We start from the raw sequence: 26499 nt of genomic DNA on the forward strand, positions 1-26499 counted from the left end.
GGTGTTGATTTAGTGTTTCACCTCCTAATGAATAAAATAGATTCATTAGAATAGGGGTGATGGTAGAGGTGATGGAATGTTACTTGCAAGATTAAGTCACAAAAAGACTGTTAGCTCCTGTCATGGGCACCTGTCCTTTGTTACACTGTGAGCTGCCCTAGGGTGAGATCCACAAAACCAGAAACTGATGTCTCCAGCTAATGTCCAGCCAGGCCCTGAGACCAGCAAACAACCCTATGAGTAAACTGGGATATGTATCCTCCCCTAGTTGTACCTTAAAATGATGACATCCCTGTCTGACACTTTGCAGAAGTGTAAGATCCTAAACCTGAGGCATCCAGCTAAGTCATGCTCAGATTCTTGACCTACAGAAACTGGTATAATAAATGTTTGTTGTTTTAAACCACTGAATTGTAAGGAAATTAGTAAAATGGCAATAGATAAGGAATATGCCCTCCAATAATCACTGCAAATCCACAGTGGTAAACAAATACATTATTTTCAGACTAAGGACTCTGAATTACCTAAAGTCACCCATCGATTCATTAATTCAACCACTAATTACTGAAGACCTAATTTGTCAGGCCCTCTTTTAGGGATAAAGTCATGAAAAAAATAGTCCCCAAGCTACAGTTTTATGGAATTTTTCACACATACAATAATAAAATACATTCTTTGTCAGATGATGATAATCCTAAGAGAAAAATAAAGTACGCAGGAAAGACAAAGCCTGGTGTATGTAGGGTTGCAGTTTTTAAAAGGGTAGTCAGAGACCTTCTCTGAAAAGATAACATGCAAACAAAGCCAAGGAGAGTGTGATAGAGTGAGTCCTACAGGATCTGAAGGAAGTGCATTCCAAGCAGAGTAGAGCAAATGCAAAAGTCCTGATGAAGGAGTGAGTGAAACAAACCGGTACAGCATCTAAGGGGCCTGTGGACCATTTTAAGGACAGTAGCTTTAACTCTGGAGTGAAATGGGGAGTTGTAGGGTTTTGAAAAGAGGAGTGACATCACTAAACTAATGTTCTAGAATGATCATTTCGGCTTCTGTGCTTAAAAGAGATTGTGTGTGGCAGGGTTTACGGGGACAGGGCAGGCTTAGGGGTCATCAAGTGTAAAAAAAGGAGACCAAGTAGAAAGTTTTTATAATAATCCCAGTGAAAGTATGGTGATTCAGATCAGGGGGGTAAAGATGAAGGATGTGAAAAATGGTCAATTATGAATATATTCTAAAGAAAGACTCAACAGAATTTGCATGACAATTAAATTAACATGTAAAGTACATATGTATTTCCACTGAAGAATGTATAGTGTCAATCAATAAGCCAGAAAAATACATGCTCCATTAATTCTACTTTCAAATATTTACTACCCATATTCCCCTATAAGCCATGCCCACTGCTACTGCCTTGCTTTCAGGCACTGCAATGAAAATTTTCAATGACTTTTTAAAAGTTCCAAATACATTTTATTTCTTCAATTATGCTATATCTTAATGAGCAAGAAAGAACTTAAATGACAAGTTGGGTTGGAAACAATTCTGTATTACAGTAACTCTGATGGTTAGTCATCATTCCACTCTTTCGGGGTGACTCTGCCAACAGGGGACAGGTTCCATTCTATTCCAATCTGTGTAGCTATCAACACCCATGCAACAAGACAGAAGGCAGTTCCGCCAGCTAGTAGAATATTACCATATTTGTCATGAAAATCTGGTGAGTATTTTGAGTGGTTCTGTCTTGTCCTAATTTGCTGAATGCTTCGAATCCTGATACTACTTAGCACATTTCTGACCAAGGGAAACATTATGAAGGTATGGTAGAACTGCAGTTGATTGAAGCTGCTGGTCTATTTCCTTAAAAATAAACCTGGAAAAACAAAAGGTGGGCAATGACATTTGATCTTTCAGTTCTTCCCACTTTAAAGGTTTCACCCACATCACCCTCTGCAGAGTGGTCCAAGTGTGAGTTTTGATAAAACAATTCGTCTGGATTTGCATCTCAGCTCTGCCACTGACCAGCTGTATGAACTTGGGTGGTGAGTTAACCACTCTTTGACTTAGTTTCTTCAATGGCAAACTGAGATAATAATGTCTAGTTGATAAAATAGCTAAAATCCCCAACATGCCTCACTAGGCCAATGATCTGCCTATGTCTACTTAAATTCCAGTTTCAGTCTGAATGACAAGACATTCCCAGGGTATGTCATAACTTTTCCTCCTCCCCTTGTTCCTTGTCTCCCTTCTTTTTAACTCCCTTCCCCACTTCTCCACTTCTCTATCTCTACCTGTAATTCTTGACTTGTATTTTCCTACAGGTAAAATTCAGCTTGCCATTTATTTATTTATTTATTTATTTATTTATATGGCCATATTCATGGCATATGGAAGTTCTGGGCTAGGGGTTGAATCTGAGCCGCAGCTGTGACCTATGCCACAACTGTGGCAATGCTGGGTCCTTAAACTCACTATGCGGGCTGGGGATTGAACCTTCGCCTCCACAGCAACCTGAGCCACTGCACTCGGATTTTTAACCCACTGAACCACATAGGGAACTCCTCTACTTGCCTTCTAAATCCCAGTCTAAAAGCCACTGCTTTTATGAATTCTTTTCCAAACCTCCCTAGGCTGACAATGCCCCTTTTTTTCTGGGCTTATACACTTGTTACAACCCTTCTTTCACAGCATTTGACATGCTGCATTGGCTTTATCATTTTTAAAAATGGACTTTATTTTGTTTTTTTAGAGCAGTGTTAGGTTCACAACAAAATTAAATGGAAAGTACACAGTCCTCATATACTTCCTGACTCACATGTGAATGTCTTCTCCAACCTGAACCAGAGTAGCACATTTGTTACAACCAATGCACCTACATAACAGTCCTTTATCATATATGTCTTTTGCAAATACTTTCTTTCATCTTGTGCCATGTCACTCTCTTGAGGAATTATCTTTACATGCTCTTCCAATAGTTTGCAAAATCTTCAAGACCAAAGGATGTAATTTTGCATACAGAGTAGCTGACACAAAAGTGCAGAAAGAACATTTGTGAACCAATCTGAAATATAAATGAATGCTGGTATCCTCATAAGAAGTAAAAACCAACTGAAAATAAGCCAAAAAATCATGAAACCAAAAGTACATGTCATAATAGCCCTAATAATTACATATTTTAAATAGATAGTTATGTTGAAGAAGAGATGTAGAAGCATAAACACATGGAAGAGTTCTGTCCATTTCTCTTCTTTGTGCAAGTTGTCAAACAGTGCTGTCTGTAGCAATGACATATGTTAACTGTGGCCCAAATGCAGGCAACATGGATACAAAAGGGCCTGAGGTCAGAACTTATAAACTTATAACTGTTCATTGAGATTTGCCAACTCAAATGATTTTATTCCCAACTTAAAAAACAAGACCCTAAGGTTCTCTTTTATTTGTTACCAGATGGTAAAGTGGTACTCTGCGTGATTGTGACAAACAAGGCAAAAACAGAACCAATTGTATTTCCTCTGATGTTCCAAACATTCAAAGTTTTTTTCCTGTTAGTCATGAATCTCTCCACCAAAAGGCACTACAGTTTTAATTTGGTTGAAGGCAAAATGGATCAGTGTATGACAGGTGCAGCCATAATCCAATACAAAACACTTATGCCACACAAGGCTGTCAGTCCTTAGAAAGGCACAGAACCAGAGAATAATTTGTGATAATAGGGATCTCTTGTGGGTCATCAGCTCATGCCTGCTGCTTTATGACAAACTGATTTCCTTAATCCTATCCTCATGATGTTACCTTGAAACTCAAAAACTTTGTTTTTAGTGCCATCGATCATATTCCTTTGTAGCTTAGTTCATCCTTTGGCAATTCTTCTATCTGTGAAGCTTTTCTTTTCCATCTAGTCTGAATTTGTTTTTGCCAACAAGGGTTCCTTATTAAGAATTTTCTATTAGGGATGCCTTCTATAGTTTATAGCTGGCATTTCATCCTATAATAAACAAACTGCAGCCTTTTCATTCCTATTTTGTTTTTCCTTGTCAGCATCAGCTACATTTGAGGCAGCTGCTTGCATACCTACCTTTTATCTATTTTTGTTTTTAAAGCACATGTAAGAGCTAGGAACACAACGATTAGAGAAATTTTCCATCTTTCTGAACTCCACATGACTTACTTCTACAATAGATTTTGTGTTATCTAAGGGTCTTGAGCCTATTACCTAAACTACAGATTCTAATATCCATATGAAAGCACAAAAAAAGGAAAATTCAATAATATAATACAGGTAAAGAAAATGCTTCTCAAAGTAGATGCTTTCTGATGAAAAGAGACTACAAAGAGATGGAAGAAGACAGATTTCTCTAGGTAATAAAAACAAAGTAGAGGTTCTCTCATGCTTATGGCAAAAAAGAAAAGAAATATGTTTTGAATAAATATAAATAAATAGTTAAAGGGAGGGAAGTATCCTATGAGGATGAAAAGGAAAGAGTGATTGTCTCATCTGTTTTATACAGTAATGTTGAAGCTCAGTCCAGAGAAAAGAACTAATACCGGACCTGAATCTAACTGTGATAAGGAGGTATATAGATTTGAAGCTCCACTGGTAACAATAATAGTTTTAAATCACCAAAGGCCATAAAAAGAAGTAAAGCAATAATGCAGGAAGGAAACTAATATTTATTGAATATATGCCTGTTTGCCAAACATCATACCAGAATTTTGTGCATCTGCAAAATCAGTGTGAGAGGACAATTATTTATCTCCATTAGTTGACAGGAAAAGATGTCAACTCAAGTTGTCTGATTCTAAAATCCAGTGCAGTTTTCCACTATATCTTTTTAAAAAATTATATATTTATTTTTTTATTTTTTATTTTTTGGTTTCTTTAGAGCTGCACCCATGGGATATGGAAGTTCCCAGACTAAGAGTCAAATTGGAGCTGCAGATGCCAGCCTACACCACAGCCACAGAAACTCCAGATGTGAGCCACATCTGCGACTTGTGCCATAGCTCACGGCAACTCTGGATCCTTAATCCATAGAGCAAGGCCAGGTATCAAACCTGCCATCTTTATGCATACTCGTCAGGTTCATTACTAGAGTCACAACAGGAACTCCTAAAATTATATATGTTAAAATTTTGAGTTATTTATAGATTCACATGCAGCTGTAAGAAATAATATAAACAGAAAGATCCAATGTATTACCAGTTTCCCTCAATAGTAATATCTTGCAAAACTATAGTAAAATATCACAACCAGGATGTGTATACTGATAGTCAAGATACAGAAGAATATATTTCTGCATATATTTCTCCTCTTGACCTTTTTTTTCATTTTTTAAAGTTTTATTGAAGTATAGTTGGTTTATAATATTGTGGTAATTTCTGCTGTACAACGAAGTGATCCAGTTGTACATGTACACTCATCCATTCTCTTTCAGATCCTTTTCCCACATAGATTATCAGAGAATATTGGGTAGAGTTCTCTGTGCTATATGGCAGATCCCCATTGGCCAATCATTCCATATACCTCATTATGCATTATGCCAATTGCAAACCCCCAGTCTCTCCCTCCCACCTACATCTGTCCCTTTTGGTAACCATAAGTTTTTCAAAGTCTGTGAGTCTGATTATATTTTGTAAATAAGCTCACTTGTGGTGCAGTGGAAACGAATCCAACTGGGAACCATGAGGTTGCAGGTTCGATCCCTGGCCTCGCTCAGTGAGTTAAGGATCCAGCGTTGCCGTGAGCTATGGTGTGGGTCACAGATGCAGCTCAGATCTGGCATTGCTGTGGCTGTGGTGTAGGCTGGCAGCTGTAGCTCTGATTAGACCCCTAGCCTGGAAAACCCCATATGCTGCAAGTGCAACCCTTAAAAGGGGGGATAAAAAAAAAAAAGAAAGAAACATAAAAAACAAAAATGGTGGGAAAAAAATGCAGGTAGAGAGCTGAAATAGCATGGGAGCAAGATAGCCTGATGAGAGCAGTAACACTAAGTAATAAGTGTTGGTGGAGCAAATACCCACAGATGAGCCTGGAGGGATGAGGAAAGGCACACTCAGAGCTTCTGGTTATGACATGCTATGGCATTTGGACTCAGTGCTACAGGTCAGTGTTTCCCACTGCTGAGAAAACAGTGCTCAGACTCAAAGCCTTTTCTGTGAGTTAACAAATAGAATTCTTAATTCTGCCTCTGTTTTTTCTTTTAATCTTCACAATAATGTGAAGAAATACAAGAAAATAATATGAGATCTGACTGATGTAACTTATCAATTTCCTGTGCCTTTTTGTCCTGCATTTTTAGTGTACATTTATCCATCTGGGCTAATGTGAAGAGAATGGCGGCAGCTTCTACATTTAAATGATGTGTTCATGCCAGGAACAGAATGAAGAATTAGACGAACAGAGTGATGCCACAGCTTGAAAATAAAAGAACTTAAGGCCACTGAAAGCAAGGTCATATAGTTTTAGGACAATATTAACTGTCATACTGAATTAATGTTGCAAATTTGAATGCTCTTTATTGAATAGCTTGGTTCATTTTAAACTGGAAAATATGTTTTGATTTCAGACTTTTATTACACCTTAAACATAAAGAGGATGAATTTAATTTTATGTTTATACATACATGTGATTTTACAACAAAATAACTTAAGGTGGTACAAGTTGAGATTAAATAATTTTGTTTCTTCTTTTAAAAGATACCCTATATGATCCAAATTTGAGAAACATTCTTATAAGTTAGGAGAAACTACATATTGGTTTAATCAGGAAAAGGTTAAGATGGGAAAAAATCTAAAGGAAAAAGCATTTTACAAAGATAGGTTAAGGAGTTCCCACTGTGGCTCAACGGGTTAGGAGCCTGACTAGTATCCATGAGAATGTGGGTTCCATCCCTGGCCTCTCTCAGTAGGTTAAAGGATCTGGTTTTGCCATAAGCTGTGGTATAGACCAGTAGCTGCAGCTCTGATTCAACCCCTAGCCCGGGAACTTTCATATGCTGCAGGTGTGGCCCAAATAGGTTAGGTGGAGAAATGGCAAGAAGATAGAAAAAGTGGCAGAAAAACTAAGAGGTCAGTTAACTGTTTATTTCAATGGTTCATTAAAAAGATGAGGATCTGAATTAAGTACTGATAACAGACAGGAGATAGAATTGAAAAATATTAGTAAAAGTAAATCATACTGTTTTGAAAAATAAATTACTCTAGGTAAATTGTGTATTCTCTTCACTGAACCTCTGGTTAAGATTATGACCAAAATTCTGTTTCAATTTCTTTTAAAAATCAGCAGACATTGACACTGTAGCTTTTAGCTGATCCCAGGGAATTAGAGTTTGGGTGATCTAGATACAGGATGCAGTAAGGTCAAAGCTGATATAATTGAGGTGTGCTAGGAATGACAGGTCTAGATACCTGAGTAGAAGAAAGAGGAGGAATCCTAAAAGGATTTACTTGTATGGTCCTAAAGAAAAAAAAATCAATTTCATCCAGTCTAAGTATAGCCTAACATGGACCAATAAATGACCTGCTTAGCTCTGATATAAGGCTTTCTATCTAATTTCAGGAAGAAAATTGGAAACTGTGCCCTACTTCTCAAATGTGCCCAGAGAGTACCATTAAGTATCTCACAGGGAGATGATGTTCAAGAAGCAATTAATATCAGGGTTACCCAGCCTGGGCACTATTGACATTGTGGTCCAAGTAACCCTTTGTTGTGGGGGCTGTCCTGTGCAGTGCAGGGCACTTCGCAGCATCTTCTCCTCTATATACTACATACCAGTTACCTCCTTCTCTTTAGTTGTGACACCAAAAATCTATCTCCAGACATTACCAAATGTCACTTGCAGAGCAAAATCACTCCCTGTTGAAAACCACTGTTGTACACAGAGAAGAGTGTTTCCTGTCACTTCTCCCACAGTCTTCTAATTCAATACAGAAGGCTTTAATTCTGATAAAGATACACCATGGGATCCATGAAGGTTGTCCATCAATATTTTTTTTTTTCGTGAACTCACCTCAATTTTTCAAATGTTGTGCAATACAACTTAGATGAATCACTTAATCTCTCTAGGCATCTGCTTCCTCATCCGTAAAATTAAAAAGTGGAACTAATTTGGCTTTTCTGAAAACCTGCCTGATCCTAAGAGTTATCCAGAATCTCTGTCACACAATGTAGATTCCTGGGCTCCATGTCAAACATACTGTAACAGAGTATCCAGGGGAGTAGCCTGAGAATCTATATTTTTTAAACAAGTTCTCAAGAGAGCCTCGTCATTAGACAAGTTTATGGAACACTGAATCAGATAATCTCTAAGGTCCTATCCAGCTCTAATACTCTAGACCTTTCCAAGGAGAAAAACATTTTAGGAAGACCATTTATTCTTTTAGGCCACTGAAAGAGTACAGTGGTAATTGAATTCACCACCATGGTAATTTAGAAAGCAGTACCTGAGTGACCTGAAAAGTGATAGGGACCTTCTGGGAATAAGTTAGTCAACAGAAACATTTGGCAGCATTTAAAACCATTAAAAGCACCGGTAACACGTGTTTTACTGAATAACAAAGATACACTTTCAAAGCTAAGACTCCTAGACTCCATTACTCAACTATAACACCTTTATTTCCACCTGATTTTCACTTCTACTCTCCTTTCACTGCTTCAGAATATCGACACAAAATAAGAAACAGTAAAAAGGCAATCTTGAAATGAAAATGCACATAACCTGCAGTGTCTCCCATTCACTGATGTATTTCTCAGAAAACTAGGCTTCTCAAGGAGGGATTAAGTGTACACGGTGCAGTGACCCCCATCACGAATTCTTAAGCCTTCAGCCTTTTCCTAACAGGAAATCTGAGAACCCTGCACGAAGCAATGCTGCTGGTGGAAATGCTGAACAATGGTTCTATTTCATACGTAAGGGTATCATCTCCTGAGTCACGAAATTGATGAATGGTACAATCGTTTGCTTAAGGCTATGGCTTATGCCACTTTATTAAGTCTAAAAAGTTTCATAAATGGATGTTACCAGAACAAATAAAAATGCAGATTACAGTAGCGGATTATTATGTCAGGGGGAGAAATGACAGAATGGACAATTTGCCAGCAGATGTCCTCGAATGGCAAATGTTGCCGGGAGAGTGAAGGGATAGAAGGGATATATTTTCTCTCATCCGTTCCACAGCCAAGATGAACAGACCCCTGCCCCACAGCGGCCACCCAAGCCACTACAGTGACAATACGGATCCATAACCCACTGGCTGAGCCACACGGATAGAGAATGCTATAAGTATTCAGTAATGCCCATCCTGGGGATAATCACAGTGTTCATTCAGGTAATTCTTTTTATGAACCTGATTACATTAATGTGGTTCACTTATTAAGTGCCCATTATATTTTCTTTAGTCACAAAGTACTCTCAACTATGCTCATTTTGTCTCTCTCTGACAGCTATGTGTAAGAGAACAAAACAGTAACAGAGGCTGGGGGCTTTATTCCGTGACACACTTCAAGTCAATGGCATGATTGTGCAATAATTCTTATTTTGTTTTCTACTAAACTTTAGCAGGCCCAGCAAGTTTCCTCAAAGTGGATGTCCATGTTATTATTATATTACATTTCAAACACTGGCAATAGGTGACCTTGTTATTTCAGGCAGTACACTAAGTGTTAGAAAGAAGGCTTCTATGCTTAACTTTCGAAAGATTTTATATTAACTGCATTCCATGACTCTTTGATTATTGTAGTCGGGTCCAGCTAGAAGAGTATGTTTCAGTGGATCCAGCAAATCAAAACATCTGGATAAATGCACAGTGTTTTTCCAACTTAATCTTGGAAAAGAGATTGTGGTTATACTAAATTCTAGAAACTTTGAAAATCTTATCCAGAAAATGATATGGAAACATTGAAAGACATAAGGAACATGAGTTATGGGGTCAAATTTGCAGCTTAGATGTTACTCTTGTGTGGGGGAGAGTGTGCAGGGGAATAACGCAATGTTAATGAGTAATGATAATGACATGAACTTGGACAGTTCACTCAATTAAGATCTCAAAATGTGTCAGTCTCTTATTTCTGCAGTCATCATATTTCTGCATCCAGTCCTTGGCTTCTTCAGAGTCAGATCACGATTCTTTTGCACAGGCACCTAAAGGTAACAGCCTCCAAGAATCCACCTCATGCCCATGGAACTCTCAGAACTTGACATACAAACTGGAATATGAGAATTTATTTTATCAAGTTTAAAAGAAGAGTATTCCATTCCAGTGACTGGAATACATAATTTATCTTTCAGCTTAACTAGCTTGACACTGATTACAATTGTAAAGTGACCTTCTATTAGTATTTCCCCAAAGATGTGCCTATTTCACTAGTTCTGTTGGATGCTATTGAGTGTTACTTATAAAAATGGCTTCAGAATTATCTAGGTTTGGGAAATACACAGGTAAAAAAGTCAAGTGCTTTTTTTATTGAAGTATTTCCCAAACCTCCATGGTGCTAATGCATACTGGTTCTCTGAGAGGGATGCCGCGTGGTGCTTAGCAAACTTAGCTGAACAGCCATACTTTCTTCCCTCTGGAGCATGTGTCCATATTAGTATTTTCCAGAATACGCTTTGGGGAACATCAAAGGACCGCTCTATGTTCTCAATGTTGTTACATCATTGTACTCACTTAAAGTGGTTTAATAACTCCAAGAGGCATTTCACAAACAAAATCACTTCCTTGTGGGGACTTGTAACATATGACTCAGGGAGTACAGAGTATGTGGTAAGCCTAGGGTATCTTAAAAATACTCACAGCAATTAACTCTAGCCTTCATTATGTGATTCTAACTTCTGCAGCTTTAATATTTGTGCCCATGTTTTTCTCCTCTCCACATCTACCTTTATTCATTAAATGCTCTGTGAGTACAAAGACTGCGTGATTCTGCAATGCCCATTAGAGTTGCACCAATGACCCCTCATTGCATAATTTGAAACTTTCATTTAGATCTTGAAATGAAAATGAACAAGCCATTCCCGTCTTTAATCTAGGTATGCCACTGATATAGTCATATAAAAGCAAAGAAAATGTTTAACTTTTAGATATCAAGTACACTTTAAAGATAACACTGACCAGGTGTTTCCATTTTTCATGAATGTTTGTAGTTGCTAATCAAAAATTAAGCCAGGAAGGGTCAACTCCAGAAGTTAATTTTGATCAAATCTAAATTTAAATTGGACTATTTAGAGCTGCAAAATAATCTTTTCCTCCTTATTTCTGAAAATTCCAGATTTTTAAATTTCCAACTTGGACTATCTCTGCCCTCCTAAACTCTGCTCAAAATACATCTGTAAATAAAACCCTTATGAGTAAGGCTTTTGTTATTGCCATCGCCTGGGCAACCTATGGAGCATTTGCAGAGAAAATCCATTTGATGAGAAGAGCCCTTCAGAGCCCTGAAGTTGTAACGATGATCACTTTGCAAGTTGTTTTACCAGGCCAGTTATGTCTTTCAGTATAATTTACCTTTTCCTTTTCACTTTCATAAAATTCTGGGAAACATTTTTGAAAACTTTTAATAAGATGCTGGCATTTTTTTCTTTTTTTTCTCTTCCATTTAAGATTCGTTATTTGGAAGTGAGAAAGACTTTGGCCAGAGGGGTTATCTTTGGTAAACTGCTTTTTTTTCTTGTAAATGCTTCAAAATAAACAGTGAGACAGGATGCACTCTGCCAAACCTTGGGGCAGGGTGCCTGCTTTAGTGAACTTATATTTCATTTTAGTTTTTCTTTTAAGCTCCTGAGGGAAGAAGGTTAAAGAAGAAAGCAAATCTGAAGAAGGTTACCCATCTAAAAATACGCAATGGAAACTGAGAACACAGATTTTGGTTTTGAAATCCTAGATTTTCAATTAGAATTCTGGTTTCAAAAAGTTTACTTTTTTTTTTTTTTTTTTTCGCTTTTAAGGGCCGCACCCACGGCACATGGAGGTTTCCAGGCTAGGGGTCTAATCAGAGCTGTTGCTGCTGGCCTATACCACAGTCACAGCAATGCCAGATCCAAGCTGCGTCTGTGACCTACACCACAGCTCATGGCAATGCCAGATCCTTAACCCACCAAGCAAGGTCAGGGATCAAACCTGCAACCTCATGGTTCCTAGTCGGATTTGTTTCCATTGCACCACAATGGGAACTCCTCAAAAAGGTTACTTTTTAAAACTTCTCTTTAATCTAACGTAGTTTAAATTTTCATAGACTAAAAGGGCATTCTTAAATTAGCATAATTTAACCATATGAACATTTGTTAAGGGGAAAGGTAAGATTTATATACAAATAGGCCAAAATTTTGATTACATGTACAATGTATACTGCTCAGAACCATTGCTGATGCTGGAACTATGTGTGCTTCTTACACATATTATCTATTTTATCACATTCTTTGAATCCAAATCGTAAGACTCGGACATGACTTAAGTTGCCATTTAATGCTTATGGTCATATTTTGGTCACTGGTCATTCATGACTTGGGTTTATAAATATATGTTGAAGAAGAACATGGGTAGAAATAGGAGGAAGGGAAGAGGATAGTAAATACACAGATTGAGAGACTCCTTCCTTGATTTCACATTCTAATTGAGGGAGAACCAAGCATACGTATGTATTTTTCTAAAACAATATAGTTACAAGAGGCAAAGAGATCTAAGTATGGATACAAGTATGGACCCTAAATCCTCTGCCCTTTTCTAGAATCAGCACACTGAGCAATAGGATGCTGTAACCAGAGGGTGGAACACATACTGAATGGTCAAAACCAACCCAAACTAAAACAACAAACAAAAACAAATGCAAAAGATGTCCACTATATTAGAAGAAAAAAATCAATTCAATTATAGGTCCATTGGAGTGGGAGTGGAAACACAGAGATTCATTTATTAAACGACAGGGATCAGTGAAGTAGATTCTCTCTAGTTTCTTCCATCTCTAACACTGTGTTTCTGTATCAAAAATTTCAAGTATCATGTTGCACTGGCACAGAGAAGTCAGTATGAGGAGCAATTAGGACTGTGTGAGGATAAGTGCATGTACACTATTCTTTCTGATACTTATTTCCAGAACTGAAAGCTGCCCTTTCAAGTTTTTAGCATAATAAAAAGATCCTCTAGAAAATCCTAAATAGTAATGTGATTGTTTTGTTGCTTAAAATGAATCAATTAAGTTCCTATTATGTGACTGCTGCCTGCTACACACCGGAGTTACAAAAATGGATAAGAAAGGTCCATTCTTTCTAAGATTGCTCAGTGGGAGAGAGATAATCATAAGGTTTCGATGAGAAAAGTGTTGCAACAGATATGATCAGGATACTAGGCCACCAAAATTAAGAGGCACCTTCCCCATCCAAACAGCTTATGAAGAGCTTTCTGGAGTAATGGACGAATGAGCTAAATAAGTTCATAAATGAACTTCAACTAGATGTAAAGGAATGAGGGTGGAATGGTTTATCAAGGGTTTTTCTCCATCTAGCAAGACTAAAATTTAATTTTCAAACACTTCCCCTTTAAAGGTGACCTTCAGATCCAATCATGTATAAATCAAGTGAATTTCCTTTAATGTCAAATTCATAACAAGAGCACACATCACAGTAGCACATAAACATCATATTGGAAGAAAGCTCCTTCTGGCTTTTTGCCAATTCTATAATACATTTTCATCTTAATTGAACATCATATTGTGATCATCATAAAAATGTATTGTTAATGTTACTGAGAAATAATAGCAGACAAGCCTGAGAGACTTCTTTGAGAACAAAAGCAGGCAATTTATAGACTGGATAAACACAAAATAATCAGAGTTAAGATTGCAAGAATCTAATTGTATTTTGAATTAATAATATCCAAAGTGAAGCAATTTCCTGCTTTTACCTCATAGTTTATGATTTTGCAGTGTCACCTATAATTTTATAATTCACATTAAAAGGCCAGAGAGAGTAACTAATAAAATATTGGATTAATACTGTGAAAATAAATCATAGTCATGCTTCCTAAATACATACAGGCTTCATCCAGGGCTGGATTAAACTAGATTACAAAGGTATTCCCTTTAAGTATCCCTTACAACAAATGTCATACATTATGTTAAGAGCCTACAAATGGTAAATGCCAAAATATTGGGAAAGTCCAAAACTAACAACCTATACCCAGTAGTGGATTACCTACGTAAAACATTTAACTATTTGACTGAAAAATTAGTCCCAGAAAAACAACAATGATACCTTAAGTCAAAACATTAATTTATACTAAGTGAACTGTACACAATGTGAGAATGTATAGAAGGACACAATCCCATGGAAAAAGGAATCTAGTTTCAAACAACAATGAATGAGCCCTCGACACTTCATGAGCTTCCTTCATTTTCTTGCATCTCATCCACTTTCCACCTCATCATTCTATATAAATAGACATTACAAGGAGCAATAATGGCCTTTCTGCTTCTAACATGGATGTGTTAAATCACTTCTCTTGACTTTTCAGCTACAGTAACACCAATGATGCACCCCTCCACTGGATGTCTCCTCTCCCATTAGCTTCTATAATATTACCTATTATAGAAATAATTTTTCCCACTGATGAGTTATATTCAAGATACATGGTTGACTAGAAATATTACGCCAGGACTAATACTCTTGCATTAATGAAGAATGAGAATCTGGCAAGCAGAGTGGCCTGATAAACTGGGAATAGCACTTTATTTCTAGAGTTCTATTGGTCCTGAGTTTGTCTACTGTATACAGAATTCTATTATAAAATTCAACTATCCAGTTGGCTGCTTCTGCCTTTGAAAAGAGTATCATTGGCCTTGTTGTTGTTGTTTTTCTTTCTTTTTAGAACTGCACTTGTGGCATAAGGAGGTTCCCAGGCTAGGGGTTAATCGGAGCTGCAGCTGCCAGCCTATGCTACAGCCACATCAACACAGGATACAAGCCACATCTGTGACCTACACCAGAGTGCACAGTAACGCTGGATCCTTAATCCACTGAGCAGGGCCAGGGGTCAAACCTGCATCCTCATGGATACTAGTCAGGTTTGTTACCATCAAGCCACATCTGGAACTCCCTCATTGGCCCCGTTTTAATGTAAGAAGTGTACCAAAGTGCCTAAGGACAGTGCCTGAATCTTTGTTCTGATGGCTTCTTTCTATTCGCTTCCATCTATTTCATAGTATCAAGTTGAAGAGTTTCAATACTTAAGAACATAATACTGTCCAGTGAACAATCTACTCAAACTATTAGTGAATACAAATATTTACCAAAAGAACCCGACAATGCTGAAAGGCCAAATTGTTTTAGGTCAGGACACAGTACCACTCAAGAGTTTCTTATTGTTTTTAAGACTTATATCTTTGACATGACTATCCCAGTCTGCTCAGGCTGCCATGAAAAAAAAAAAAAAAAACAAAACAAAACAAAAAAAAAACACCACAGACTGCATGACTTAAACAACAGAATTTTATTTTCTTACAGTTCTGGAGCCAGGGAATTCTAAGATCAAGGTCCTGCGGGCTTTGTTTTGTGATGAGGGCTCTCTTCCTGGCTTAAAAACATCTACCTTTTCTTAGTATGTCTTCACATGGCAGAGAGAGAACAAGCTCTAGTTCTTTCTCTTCTTATAAAAATACCAACTTTATCATATCAAGGCCCCACCCTTATGACCTGACTTAACCTTTATTACCTTACAGGCTCTCTCCAAAAAACAGTTATATTGGGGGTCAGGGCTTCCACATATGAATTTTGAGGAGACAGAAACATTCAGACCATAACAATAAGACTGTAAGTCTTATATGATCCTTGACCATTTAATCAGCAATACTTTATACAAACCTTCTACCCAGTGTCTACATTCTAGTTACCTGCAGGTTTATTTCAGTTTCTGGAACCCCTATGCCTTCTCTCCACTCAGTGTGCTAATTTTTATTCTTTACTTCACATAGCCAATTCTAACACATCTTCTCTTATCAGCTCAAACTGTCCTCAGAGAGATCTTTATATTTTCTTATTTATTGTATTACTTAAAAATAAACACACAAAAAACTAGATCTATGATATGCTTCATTTTGAATTTGACGCACATATATACATTCGTTATTGTTGGTGGTGGTGTTCATGACATGCCATTTAGTGAATATTTATATATGCATTTTAGAATTTCTTACACCAACATTTTCCTTTAACTTCTATTATAAAATGTGGAAGTTAATTATTATTTTCATTTTAGAGCAGATGAAACCGAGATTTTATGCTGTGCTTTTATTTGTACATTTGAGTAATTACTGAAATAGCAGTTAAAAAAAAATTCTTTGGCCTCAAGGAGCTTAAACAAATCAATGAGAAGGAAAATCATTAAACAACCTCAATCAGATATAATTATAATATGGATACATTCTATAAAAATGCCAAGTATTGATAACATTAAAGTTATTTTATAATCAGTGGGCAGGAAAGATCTCTCTGAGCAAAAGACATTTATGGTGAGACCAGAAATGACTAGAAATGTTCAATAGAAGGAGAAGGAAATTCTAAAATGTTCAACACACACAGAGACCCTGAAGTGGAAACTGAAAGAAGATCAGTGTGATTCAAGGATTGTAAATGGGAAGGAAGCCAGCACATGAGAAGTTAGGCAATACCAGTATAAGCCAGTAATGCAGAACCATGCAGGCCTCAAAGGGATTCTGGATTTTATTTATAAGTACAATATTTTATTTTATTTATAAGTACAACATTTGTCATCCAATAAAAACTATGGTAACATTCAATCAAAGTGCAGTGAAAATTTTCCTATAACAATTAAGACAACCTAGCCTAGTCATATTGCTTTCTAATGTTCTAAACTGCGAGTCATAGAGTACAGAAATCTAGAGAAGTGGGGTGGCAGGACCCTTGGAGAGAGTAAACCTATCTATCTTTCTCAAAAGAGCCATTATCCAGCCATATATTTTGCAGATATTAGATGGCAAGTCAGTTTCATGTCTCTGCTTTCAGACAAGTGCCTAAACATGCAGATAGTCTGCATGTGTTTTCTGACTAAGCTTTAATGTCATTCCATCTCCAGAAAGTGGAGGTAACAAAGCTGGTATTACATGAAGAAAAAGAATAATGAGTCATTCTATTCAGCAAAAGAGAGAAATTATAAAAACTGCTGTTGGATCAAATTTTCTTCCCCAGAGTACTTTTAATTAAGATTTATATTTGCAGTAATATGGCATGATACATGGAAGTATATTTATTCATGCAAATATATCTCAAAACAGAGGTTTACGAATAGAGGAACCCAGTCAAATAGGCACAGGAGGTTGGCCAGCAGTTATTCTGAGATTTTTTCCCCAAGTGAATCTGGATTTCAGTTTTCATGGTTTCACTGTGTATGGAAACTAGTATCCAAAGCCAAAAGCTTTCCAAGGCAGAGATCTACCTTCTTACAACTGTGATCCTAAAGGGTTATATCTTCAGGGAAAGGGTGGGCCAAAAATAACCCACTAGGTGGAAAACTGCCAGCAAACTAACTCTCTCAAACCTTGAAGCTGCCTAGAAGGCACTGGTTAAAAATGGTGATTAAGATCTTAGAACTACAAACTGGCCTCCTGCAGGTTTACAGCCCAATTTCACAGGGTCTTAGTAGTCTGAAAGCCCTCAAACTGAGACTAGAATTTAGAGACTAGACTCAGAGAAGTAAATGTAAACCCTTTCTGGAAGAACACACTTCTATCCCAGATCTTGGAGGATTTTCACAGTTAAAAGTCAAAGGAAAATGAGCAGTTCATAAACAAAGTACAGAACACAAAGGAAATGAAGCACCACAGGCAGGCACCAGAAGAAATAAGAGAAGAAACTGACACATGAGTACCTGAGACAATGGAATTATCAGAGATTGTCTCTAAGACAATCATATTTATTATATTCAAATACTTTTTAAAAAATCTTAAAACATATACTGTGAACAAGAAACTATTTAGAGTCACTAAGGAGATGTGAAAAGGAACCAAAAAGAATTTCTAAAAATATAAAAAATCAAAATTAAAAACCCAATGAATAGTTTAGTGGCATTAGTCACAACTAAAGAGAGAATTAGTCAACAAGAAGATAACTCTGAGGAAATTATTCAAAATTCAGCAGAGAGAAGCAAAGAAAAAAGTATTAAGAAAGGTTTTTGATGTGTTCAGATGCCTAGAAGAGAACACAGAACCACACTGGTGAGCATACATGGCAGCAAATTATAGTAACATATGACTTAAACTGGGCCTCCAGGGATTTTCCCCTTCTTTTGACCCTTAAAATCATTCTAGCCCTTTATTTCTGTCACTTGAACTGTTTGCAAATCAAACATAGGAAAACTTCTTGGAAAGCAGATGAGTTATTTACATAGAAAGCTGAGTATTCTCTTAGCAGGGCCTCAGCCCTTCCTCAATCAGGGCCTCTTTTTTAAGTGAGTAGAAAAAGCTTTAAAAAGAATGCTATGCCAGCAGAAGCCAGAGCTCCCTAAAAGATAGCCGTTCCTTCTAAGTGTACAACTTGCTTGTCAGCAGAACCAGTAGCAGGGGGCCACCTAAATGGTAGCATCTGGAGTGTAATATAGTTTCCTACTGTTTTCATGCAGCCAAGGTATCCATTAAAGATCTGGCACAGCTTCCAGAGGCACATTAGAAATGGCCTTTACTAAATACACAGTCTCCTCTTCCTTCTACATATAGATTATATTGCTTTAATTGGTCAATCATTCCTACTGTGTTCTCCTGGTCCCAGGACGGGGAGAGAGATGAACTGTTCCTGTATGTGTTACGGTACTGCTGTTTCTTACTGAGAAAGTGTGAACAGACTTAAGGCTAACAATGCATTTTCCAGAGACTATTAGTTCCTTTTAGTTTTATGTCTGAAATCAGAATGTTTGGACTCAATATCTCAAGCTATTTGAAACTCAAAGGTTCATTGCTTTGCCCCAGGGAAATATGGATCTCTGCTGGCCAACATGATGAATTGCTTTTTGTTACGCCCTTCTCAGACCTTTGGAAGTATTAGGGATTAAAAATCAAGGGAGCCCAGGAGAGATCAGAAATTCTAACTTTAAGTTATTGAGAAGATTAAATTATAAGAGACCTAAAAATTCCATCATCTATTAAGGCACCTTACTGATCTCTTTAATCACAACTGTCATATATTCATCTACTGTCTTTTTTTCAAAAAAAAATATCTTGCTGAGACTGCAAATAACCATATGAGCAGTATGATCCTGGGTACAGAATTCAGGAAATTCGAATCTCAGCTCTGCAACTTTATTAACTATGTGACCTTGGGCAGGTTGCAAATTCTCCTTGCTTCATTTTCTTCATATGTAAATAAGGATAATAATAACTATTGTAGTCTAAGGGGAAATGGTTTATAAGAGGTTTAATGAGAGTAGGAATAGGTGACAATGGAATACAGCATATAGCAGAGGAGAATAAAAGGAATTTTAACTTTATAATTGCATAATTTAAAATTTATTAACAAGGTCTGCCTTCTGATTTTTTCCCACTTAATCATAAACTTATTGATAATGGGGAGTCTTTTATTCATATTTGAATTCCTAGCACCTATGGAGTATTTTGCATATAAAAGTTCTCAACAAATGTTTGCGGAGTGAATAAATTTTTACAGAGCTAAGTCAAATAGGTGTCCAGCTATAGCGCCAACCAGAGAAGACAAGGAAAGGGGGTATATATATTGAAGTTTTCATATGTCACATCAGTTAAATGGAAGCATATTCATATAGACATATAGATTACATGTAATTGCTTGTTTCAGTTTCCTTTCTTTCTTTTTTTTTTTTTTTTTTTGGTCTTTTGTCTTTTAGGGCCCACTCGCAGCACATGGAGGTTCCCAGGCTAGGGGTCTAATCACAGCTACAGCTTCGGCCTACACCACAGCCACAGTGACGCCAGATCCAAGCCACATCTTCGACCTGCATCACAGCTCATGGCAACACCAGATCCTTAACCCACTGACCAAGGCCAGGGACTGAACCTGCAACCTCATGGTTCCTAGTTGGATTTGTGTCTGAAGTGCCACAACGGGAACTCCCAGTTTCTTTTCTTAATAAAGTATATAACTTCATGAACTTAAAAAGCATTTCCTGTTTCCTCATTTGTGTGTGATCTTTTATGTTAGACGGTCCTAGAGGAAGACACAAGGATAGAATCTTATTCCTACCAATGATGACCCAAGTGGGTCTAGTTGCTCTTTAAACTGTCTTTGATATAGTTTCAAGAGTACTACAACATTTAAACGTTCACGCACAAAATAAGGCCTCTCATCTGTCTCTGACCATTTCTAGCAGAGTTCATGATGATCCTGATTCAATCAAATTTCACCCTTATTTAATCAGACTTATACGTACCTCAACAATTGCCTTTCCATCCATGCCAAATCATAGGAATTTAAGACAAGAGATCGAGCACAAGACAGGTATAAAGTGTATGTTCTACATGATTTTTTGGGTGGAAAATCAAAGTTGCAATTTTATGGACTAAGTATGAAGCCACTGGAGAACTCAAATATTTATATTTGAAGTTGCATCCAAATATGTGTGTGGATATATTGTGTACAAACAAAATAGACAAATGATTAATGACTTTGGCAACAAGCTGATTATCCAGGTTTTATTTAAATGAACATTTGAGTCTCTTTATGTAGGCTGAATATAATTTGGCTACACAAAGAAGGTAATTCAAACTCCTGAAGTATATTAGGGAAAACAAAATAGTTTGGAATTAAGAATGTGGCCAATGACAATACACTCAGGTCAGCCTCACTCAGAAGTAGGGCAACTGCCTACATAACTGATTTGAAGTGATCTGAAAAATTACCTTTCCAAAATCATTTCCCTTCTCTAGCTGCTGCTATGTCAGAATTCTTTAGCAAATTTTCCTTACTATTTAGGACCTTCAAGTGTATATATTAAGGCAGTGAGTATTTCTTAATTTCCTCTTTGTTTAGATGATATCAATATAACAACAATTATTTAGAGATTTAAAAAGATAATATTGCCACATTAAATTATACATTGTCAGATAAACTAATTTCAGAGATGTTGATGTGAAAAAAAATAAAACTCAAAGAAATAAAATGCATTTTTTCATTTAAAGAAATGACAAGGAACAGAATAGTAGCTACATTAGGTGCTTAAGTAGAGTGACTGCAATCCAGCACCTGATCTTCATTAGCACAGAAAGTCCTTTTTTTTGTCCCCAGCAATTTATGCAGGTTATTTAGGTTTCAGATGTTCAAGTTATACTATCCATACTCACAATCTTAGATACCTGTTTGATTTATTGCTAGTGCCTTTGCAGTGCAATATTTAGGGCACCTATTCCCTATAAGTCAAGGTTCTAGGATACTGAATTACCTAAAAAATTATGAGCTTTAAGTAAAATTATTTTTAAAAATTTTGGATTGTTGAGTCTAGAGTATATGGCATGGACTTAAATGTCCACAGACTCTAGAAAAATAATAGAAACATGGCAAAGGGGCTAAAGGTTTTCATAAGAGTAAGGTAGGATATTTTTACACTTCAACAAAAATACATATAGTTTCTGTTTTCTTGTAACACATGAAATACAATGTCTATTTTTACTCTGATTGGATTTTCCATTCTAGAGACGTGGGCACAGAAAAATATTTTTCTACTGTTACAAAGAAAACTCATAGTGTAAGCATGATAAAAACTGAGAACTAACACCAAGCTTTAGTGCTGGGGAGAAATAGGCTATGTTGGAAACAGTGGTAAAATAATGAAATCATGTTCTTTATACAAAAGAAAACTGTACTTGACTGTTGCCTTGTTAGAATTTGATTTGGGTTTCCAGATTTAATTTTATAAGAGAAACTGAACATAGAGATTATGAATGTGAAATATTCTGATTTTTAAAAGTGGGTTTAGTTTCTAAAAACAAGGTGAAGGGCAGATAAAAACACATATAGGGGCCACATTCAGTCTATGGACAGCCTCTGTAAGTCTTTTATCTAGAGGAATGGTGCTGTGGTCTATATGCTTGCATCCCTGTAAAGTTCACATATTGAAACCTGAACCTCCACCAAAGTAATGGTATTATAAGATGGAGCCCTCATGAATGGGATATAGCAAGAAGTTGGCAGTCTGCAATTCAGAAGATGGTCCTTAACCGACCATGCTAGCTAGCACCCTGATCTCAGGCTTCCAGCCTCCAGAACTGTGAGAAATAAATCTCAGAACTTCTGGCCTCCATAACTGTTGCTTATAAGTTACTCACTGTGTGGTATTTTGTTAGAGTAACTCAAAAGGACTAAGATGGACGTTTTAGACAGACAATGACTAAACTTAATTTCATGATCCAGAAAAGGCTATACCTCCTACAATAACTGGAAACATGGGCTTTCTTCATTCCCTCATCCCATTTTTCCCTTTAGAATAACCTGGCTATTTGCTCACAGCTCTGGTTTTTCAGGAATCCAGCCCATTAAAAATTTCTTTCTAAAGAGTCAGATACAGACTTGGTTAGGTTATGCTCTCCATGGTTACCTTTCAGTCAAGACGTTCACCTTTTAATATTTTTGATAACTCAAATAGCCATTATTCCCTTCTTGAAAGGGGCTTCTAGTTTCTGCAACGGTTCTTTTTGAAAACACCACCTTCCTGACTTGCATTCGCTAGCCATACAATTTAAACTTATCTTAGGGTCTAATTCCTCTCTTAATGGCTACTTTCAATGATTTTGTGTTGGATTTTAAATTTGCCTGACCTTGTCTTCACATCTAGAGAAATTATACTAACTCCCCATCTGCCTATACTCAGTACTGTTTCAGTGCTCTAGTTTTATTAATTTTTCATGCCTATCACCAATTTTCCTCTCTAAATCTTTTGTGGATAGTCTTACCATGTTGTCCCAAAGTAGAGTACTTGACTTTAAAGGAGAGGTGATGGCTGTCTTACCCTTTTCCATTGGTAGACCATTGTCTGTTTTCCTTAATTCCAGTTGTAAACGATCATTTGTTAGACTGACAGCTATAGAGAATTTACCCATTACTTCTCTTCTCCTTCTCTGTTACACACCCTGGTCCTCTTTGATATCTCCATCTATTCTGAAAGCTCAATTTTTACCCGGAACTCTCCTTCCCTCAGATGTTAGTACTGGTGTGTAAAAGTGGCAACTGATAATAAACCTCTTGGGAGTGGTGAAGGGACTATTTTTCCTATGGTTGTTCCTGACTCCAAAAGGGAAACAATTTAAAAGGAGCAGAGATTTAACTAAATGTAAAATTTACAGTTTCACTATTTAATTAACACAGGAAGTCATTCACTTGGAAACATAAGGCATTATATCAGAAGATAGGTTATATTTACTTTGAAGTATAAAGATATATCATTTAATTATTAGATAATTGATATTTCTAAATATTTGAAATAAAATTAGGTTTCTGTAAATTTTAATATTCTAATTTGTTACCTCAACTACATAATTACCCCTACTCTAGACATTATACATGATACTGCTTGATACTTAAAAATATACATAAATATACATGGTTTCTTAACCTTTCTTTAATTCTATTAAAGGTAATGACTAAGAAAGGACAAGCTATATTCTTTACGGGAAAGTACAATTAGGACTTCCAGTATGTTATGAAAAGCCTATCTTATAAGACTATATTTTGAAAACCCGAGTATCAGGCTTTCTGGAGCCAAATTCTAGCACTAGAGTCATATATTGTTAAAAGAATCATCTCTATTCAGTTTGGTGTTCTAATGCAATTGCAAAAAGTTGCTGTACTTCAGGATGACTTTAAATCTTTCATCATGGAAAGCATAATGCCCAGTTTTTAGAATTTTACATTTCCCCTAAGTATATTGCACATAACTGTACATGACCTACATTAGCATAATCTTTTACTGTTCAGTGATAAATATGTTATTTAAATGCTTTTTTCTAATTGGGTCATATTGCAATGAACAGCCCCCTGCATTATGTATGAATAAGAAACTTCTGAATAATGTCTGTTTCTTCACATACAAAGTAAAATCTGTTACAGTAGCAGGATACATAAGAAAGCCAAAACCTTCCATTATTTATGATGTCTGAAAGAACAGTAGATGGGGTTCAATGGGGCAAAAGTAAGACAAATTAGAAGGGAATTTTAGAAGTAGATTTTGGTTCAACATGAAGAAGACAATTATAAATATTAAAGAGATCTTATGAGGAAACAGGGATCTTGAGAGGCAGTGAGATCCTTGTTACCTGAAGTGTTTGAAGAAAACTGAAAGTGGTGGAAAATTAAAATACTAAGCAGAACAATGGCCATCAATATTTCCAAGTCATTGTCAAAAGACAAGCTGCCAATAATCGGCAATTTTAAGGAAGATAGTAGAATATTTATTTAAGTTGAAGAATATTTATGTAAAAACATATTTTACATAAACATTCCTAGGAACATTTATATTCCTTACATACTGTGTTAGGAATTTTCCTGTGCTCTGGGGAAAAAACAATGAAAAAGACATACTTCTTGATTTCATGAAGTTTGTAGTCCTTTGGAGAAAACTGTCAAGAGACAACTACAGACAGCTTGAAAAGCAAATGCCCCCAGTTCTGAGTACAGGGCAGTAAAGGATTATCTAGTAGACAAAGCTCAAGCTTGTAGCACCAGGAAAGCAAGGGATCAAAAAAAAAAAAAAAAAAAAAGATGTTTTTAAGGAACCTGCATTTCATATAAAACAGCAAAGTTGTCAGGATGGCAAAAGTGTAACTTTTTGGACTTATTTTATCATTTACCATTTCCTGTTAAGGTGTTTGGACCAGCTCCTGATGGCCATAAGGAGCCGCTAAAGAATTTTAAGCTGGAGAGTGATCTCATGATACTGTAAGTTACAGAAAGACAACTATATTTTCAATGTGGAAAGGGGCGGACTCAGAAGCAAGATGCGCACTGCTGTAATACAAACTCAGCAGGAAATGACTCCAAGTTTAAGGTGGTGGCAATGGAAATGCAGAGAAGAGGAGAGGCTCAAGAAAGATCAGCTTTTTCTGAATTTGGTGACTGATTGATCATAGAGAAGGAAAATGAAAGAGGAATAATGCCTCTTGGATTTCTGTCTCCTTCCTTTAGCCATTTCATTTCAACCGCTGAAGACGGAGCAATAAAATAAGGCCTTGGACTTCTCCATGTACCCAGGAGGAGCGCTGAGAACCACATCCCTTACCAAGACCCTATAAAAGCAAGAGAGGATGTCCAAGAATCCTGTTCCACACAGCCACAGTTTCTCTTGATTATCATACAATAGCGGCTTAAAATCTAAGCTCCATGGTCTATTTTCCTTCTTGTGACCTACATGTAAAAGCAAATAATCTGCAATAGATAGCAATACGGTGGTCCTAGTCAATCTTATTTTTAAGGTAATATTCCATTTATTCTTACTATTTATGCCCTTCCCCTGGATGCCTGTTTAATACAAACATTTTACAGATATACAAAGACCGTTGCACCATTCAGAGTGAATATGAGGTGTATGTGCTTAGTAAGCTTATGCGATGGAGAAAAGCTAGTCCAAAGGAATTAAGGATACTAAACTGTCTTAAAAACACATTTTCTGGCTTTGAGAATTATACTTTTTGGAAAATTTACTCCAAGGGAGAAAAACATGAATCTTTAATACAATTACCCTACTGTTAAGAGACTCCTGTTCCTGAGCGCAAGGAAATTCATCTACTAGGTTGAAAACAAAGTCATGTAGTAGTTAATTTTATGTCTACATAATTAAAAACTAAGAGTTTTCAGGAAATCTCTGATGATGTTTCAAAGTCCACTGATTTGGAAATGATCTCTTCCTGAGATTCATCCTCTTGCATGGTAAAGATAAAGTCTGAGGAAATGTTTTTGGTAACCTAGAAAAGCATTTTAAAGAGTTTCATTAAATTTAAGAGGGTATATGTCTTAAGTTAGCTTGAACTACTATAACAAAATAGCATAAGCTACTCGGCTTAAATAACAGGTATTCTAGATGAAGGCTGGGAAGTCAAAGATCAAGGTGCTGACCTACTCAGTTCCTCTTCCTGGCTTGCAGGTAGCTGTCTTCTCACTGTGCCCTCACAGGTCAGACAGCAGGTCTGGTCTTTCTTCTTGTAAGGACATGAATTCCATCATGGATACCCTACCCACATAATTACTTTCCAAGGACCCCATCTCCAAATACCATCTCATAAGGTGTGAAGGCTTTAACATCTGAATTTTGAGTGAACACAGACATTCAGTCTGTTCTGCCCCTGGCTTCCCAAAGCTCATGTCCTTTTCACATGCAATATGGTTTCATTCCATCCCAACAGCCCCCAAAGTCTTAACTCTTTTCAGCGTCAATACTAAAATCTACAGCCCAAAGCTTAATTTCAATATCATCTAAATCAGATATAGATGATACTTAAGGTCTGATTTCTTGTGAGGCAAAATTCCTCTCTAGCGGTGAAACCAGACAAGTTCT

The 26499-nt window shown here is 36.7% G+C and overlaps 1 protein-coding gene across 2 annotated transcripts in view; it reads right to left on the minus strand.

The window, feature by feature from the left end:
- The window catches only part of LOC100517408 (cytochrome c oxidase subunit 7B2, mitochondrial), a 119944-nt gene continuing 94888 nt past the window's right edge, over nucleotides 1444-26499 (minus strand). For both annotated transcript variants that reach the window (XM_021101167.1, XM_021101168.1), the window contains one exon: nucleotides 1444-1867. In XM_021101167.1, the coding sequence (XP_020956826.1) occupies nucleotides 1563-1805 (243 nt within the window). In that variant the 5' untranslated portion in view covers nucleotides 1806-1867 and the 3' untranslated portion in view covers nucleotides 1444-1562. The remainder of the gene's footprint in view (nucleotides 1868-26499) is intronic.

Source organism: Sus scrofa, chromosome 8 (genome assembly GCF_000003025.6).
Source record: "Sus scrofa isolate TJ Tabasco breed Duroc chromosome 8, Sscrofa11.1, whole genome shotgun sequence".
NCBI classification, from domain to species: Eukaryota; Metazoa; Chordata; class Mammalia; order Artiodactyla; family Suidae; genus Sus; species Sus scrofa.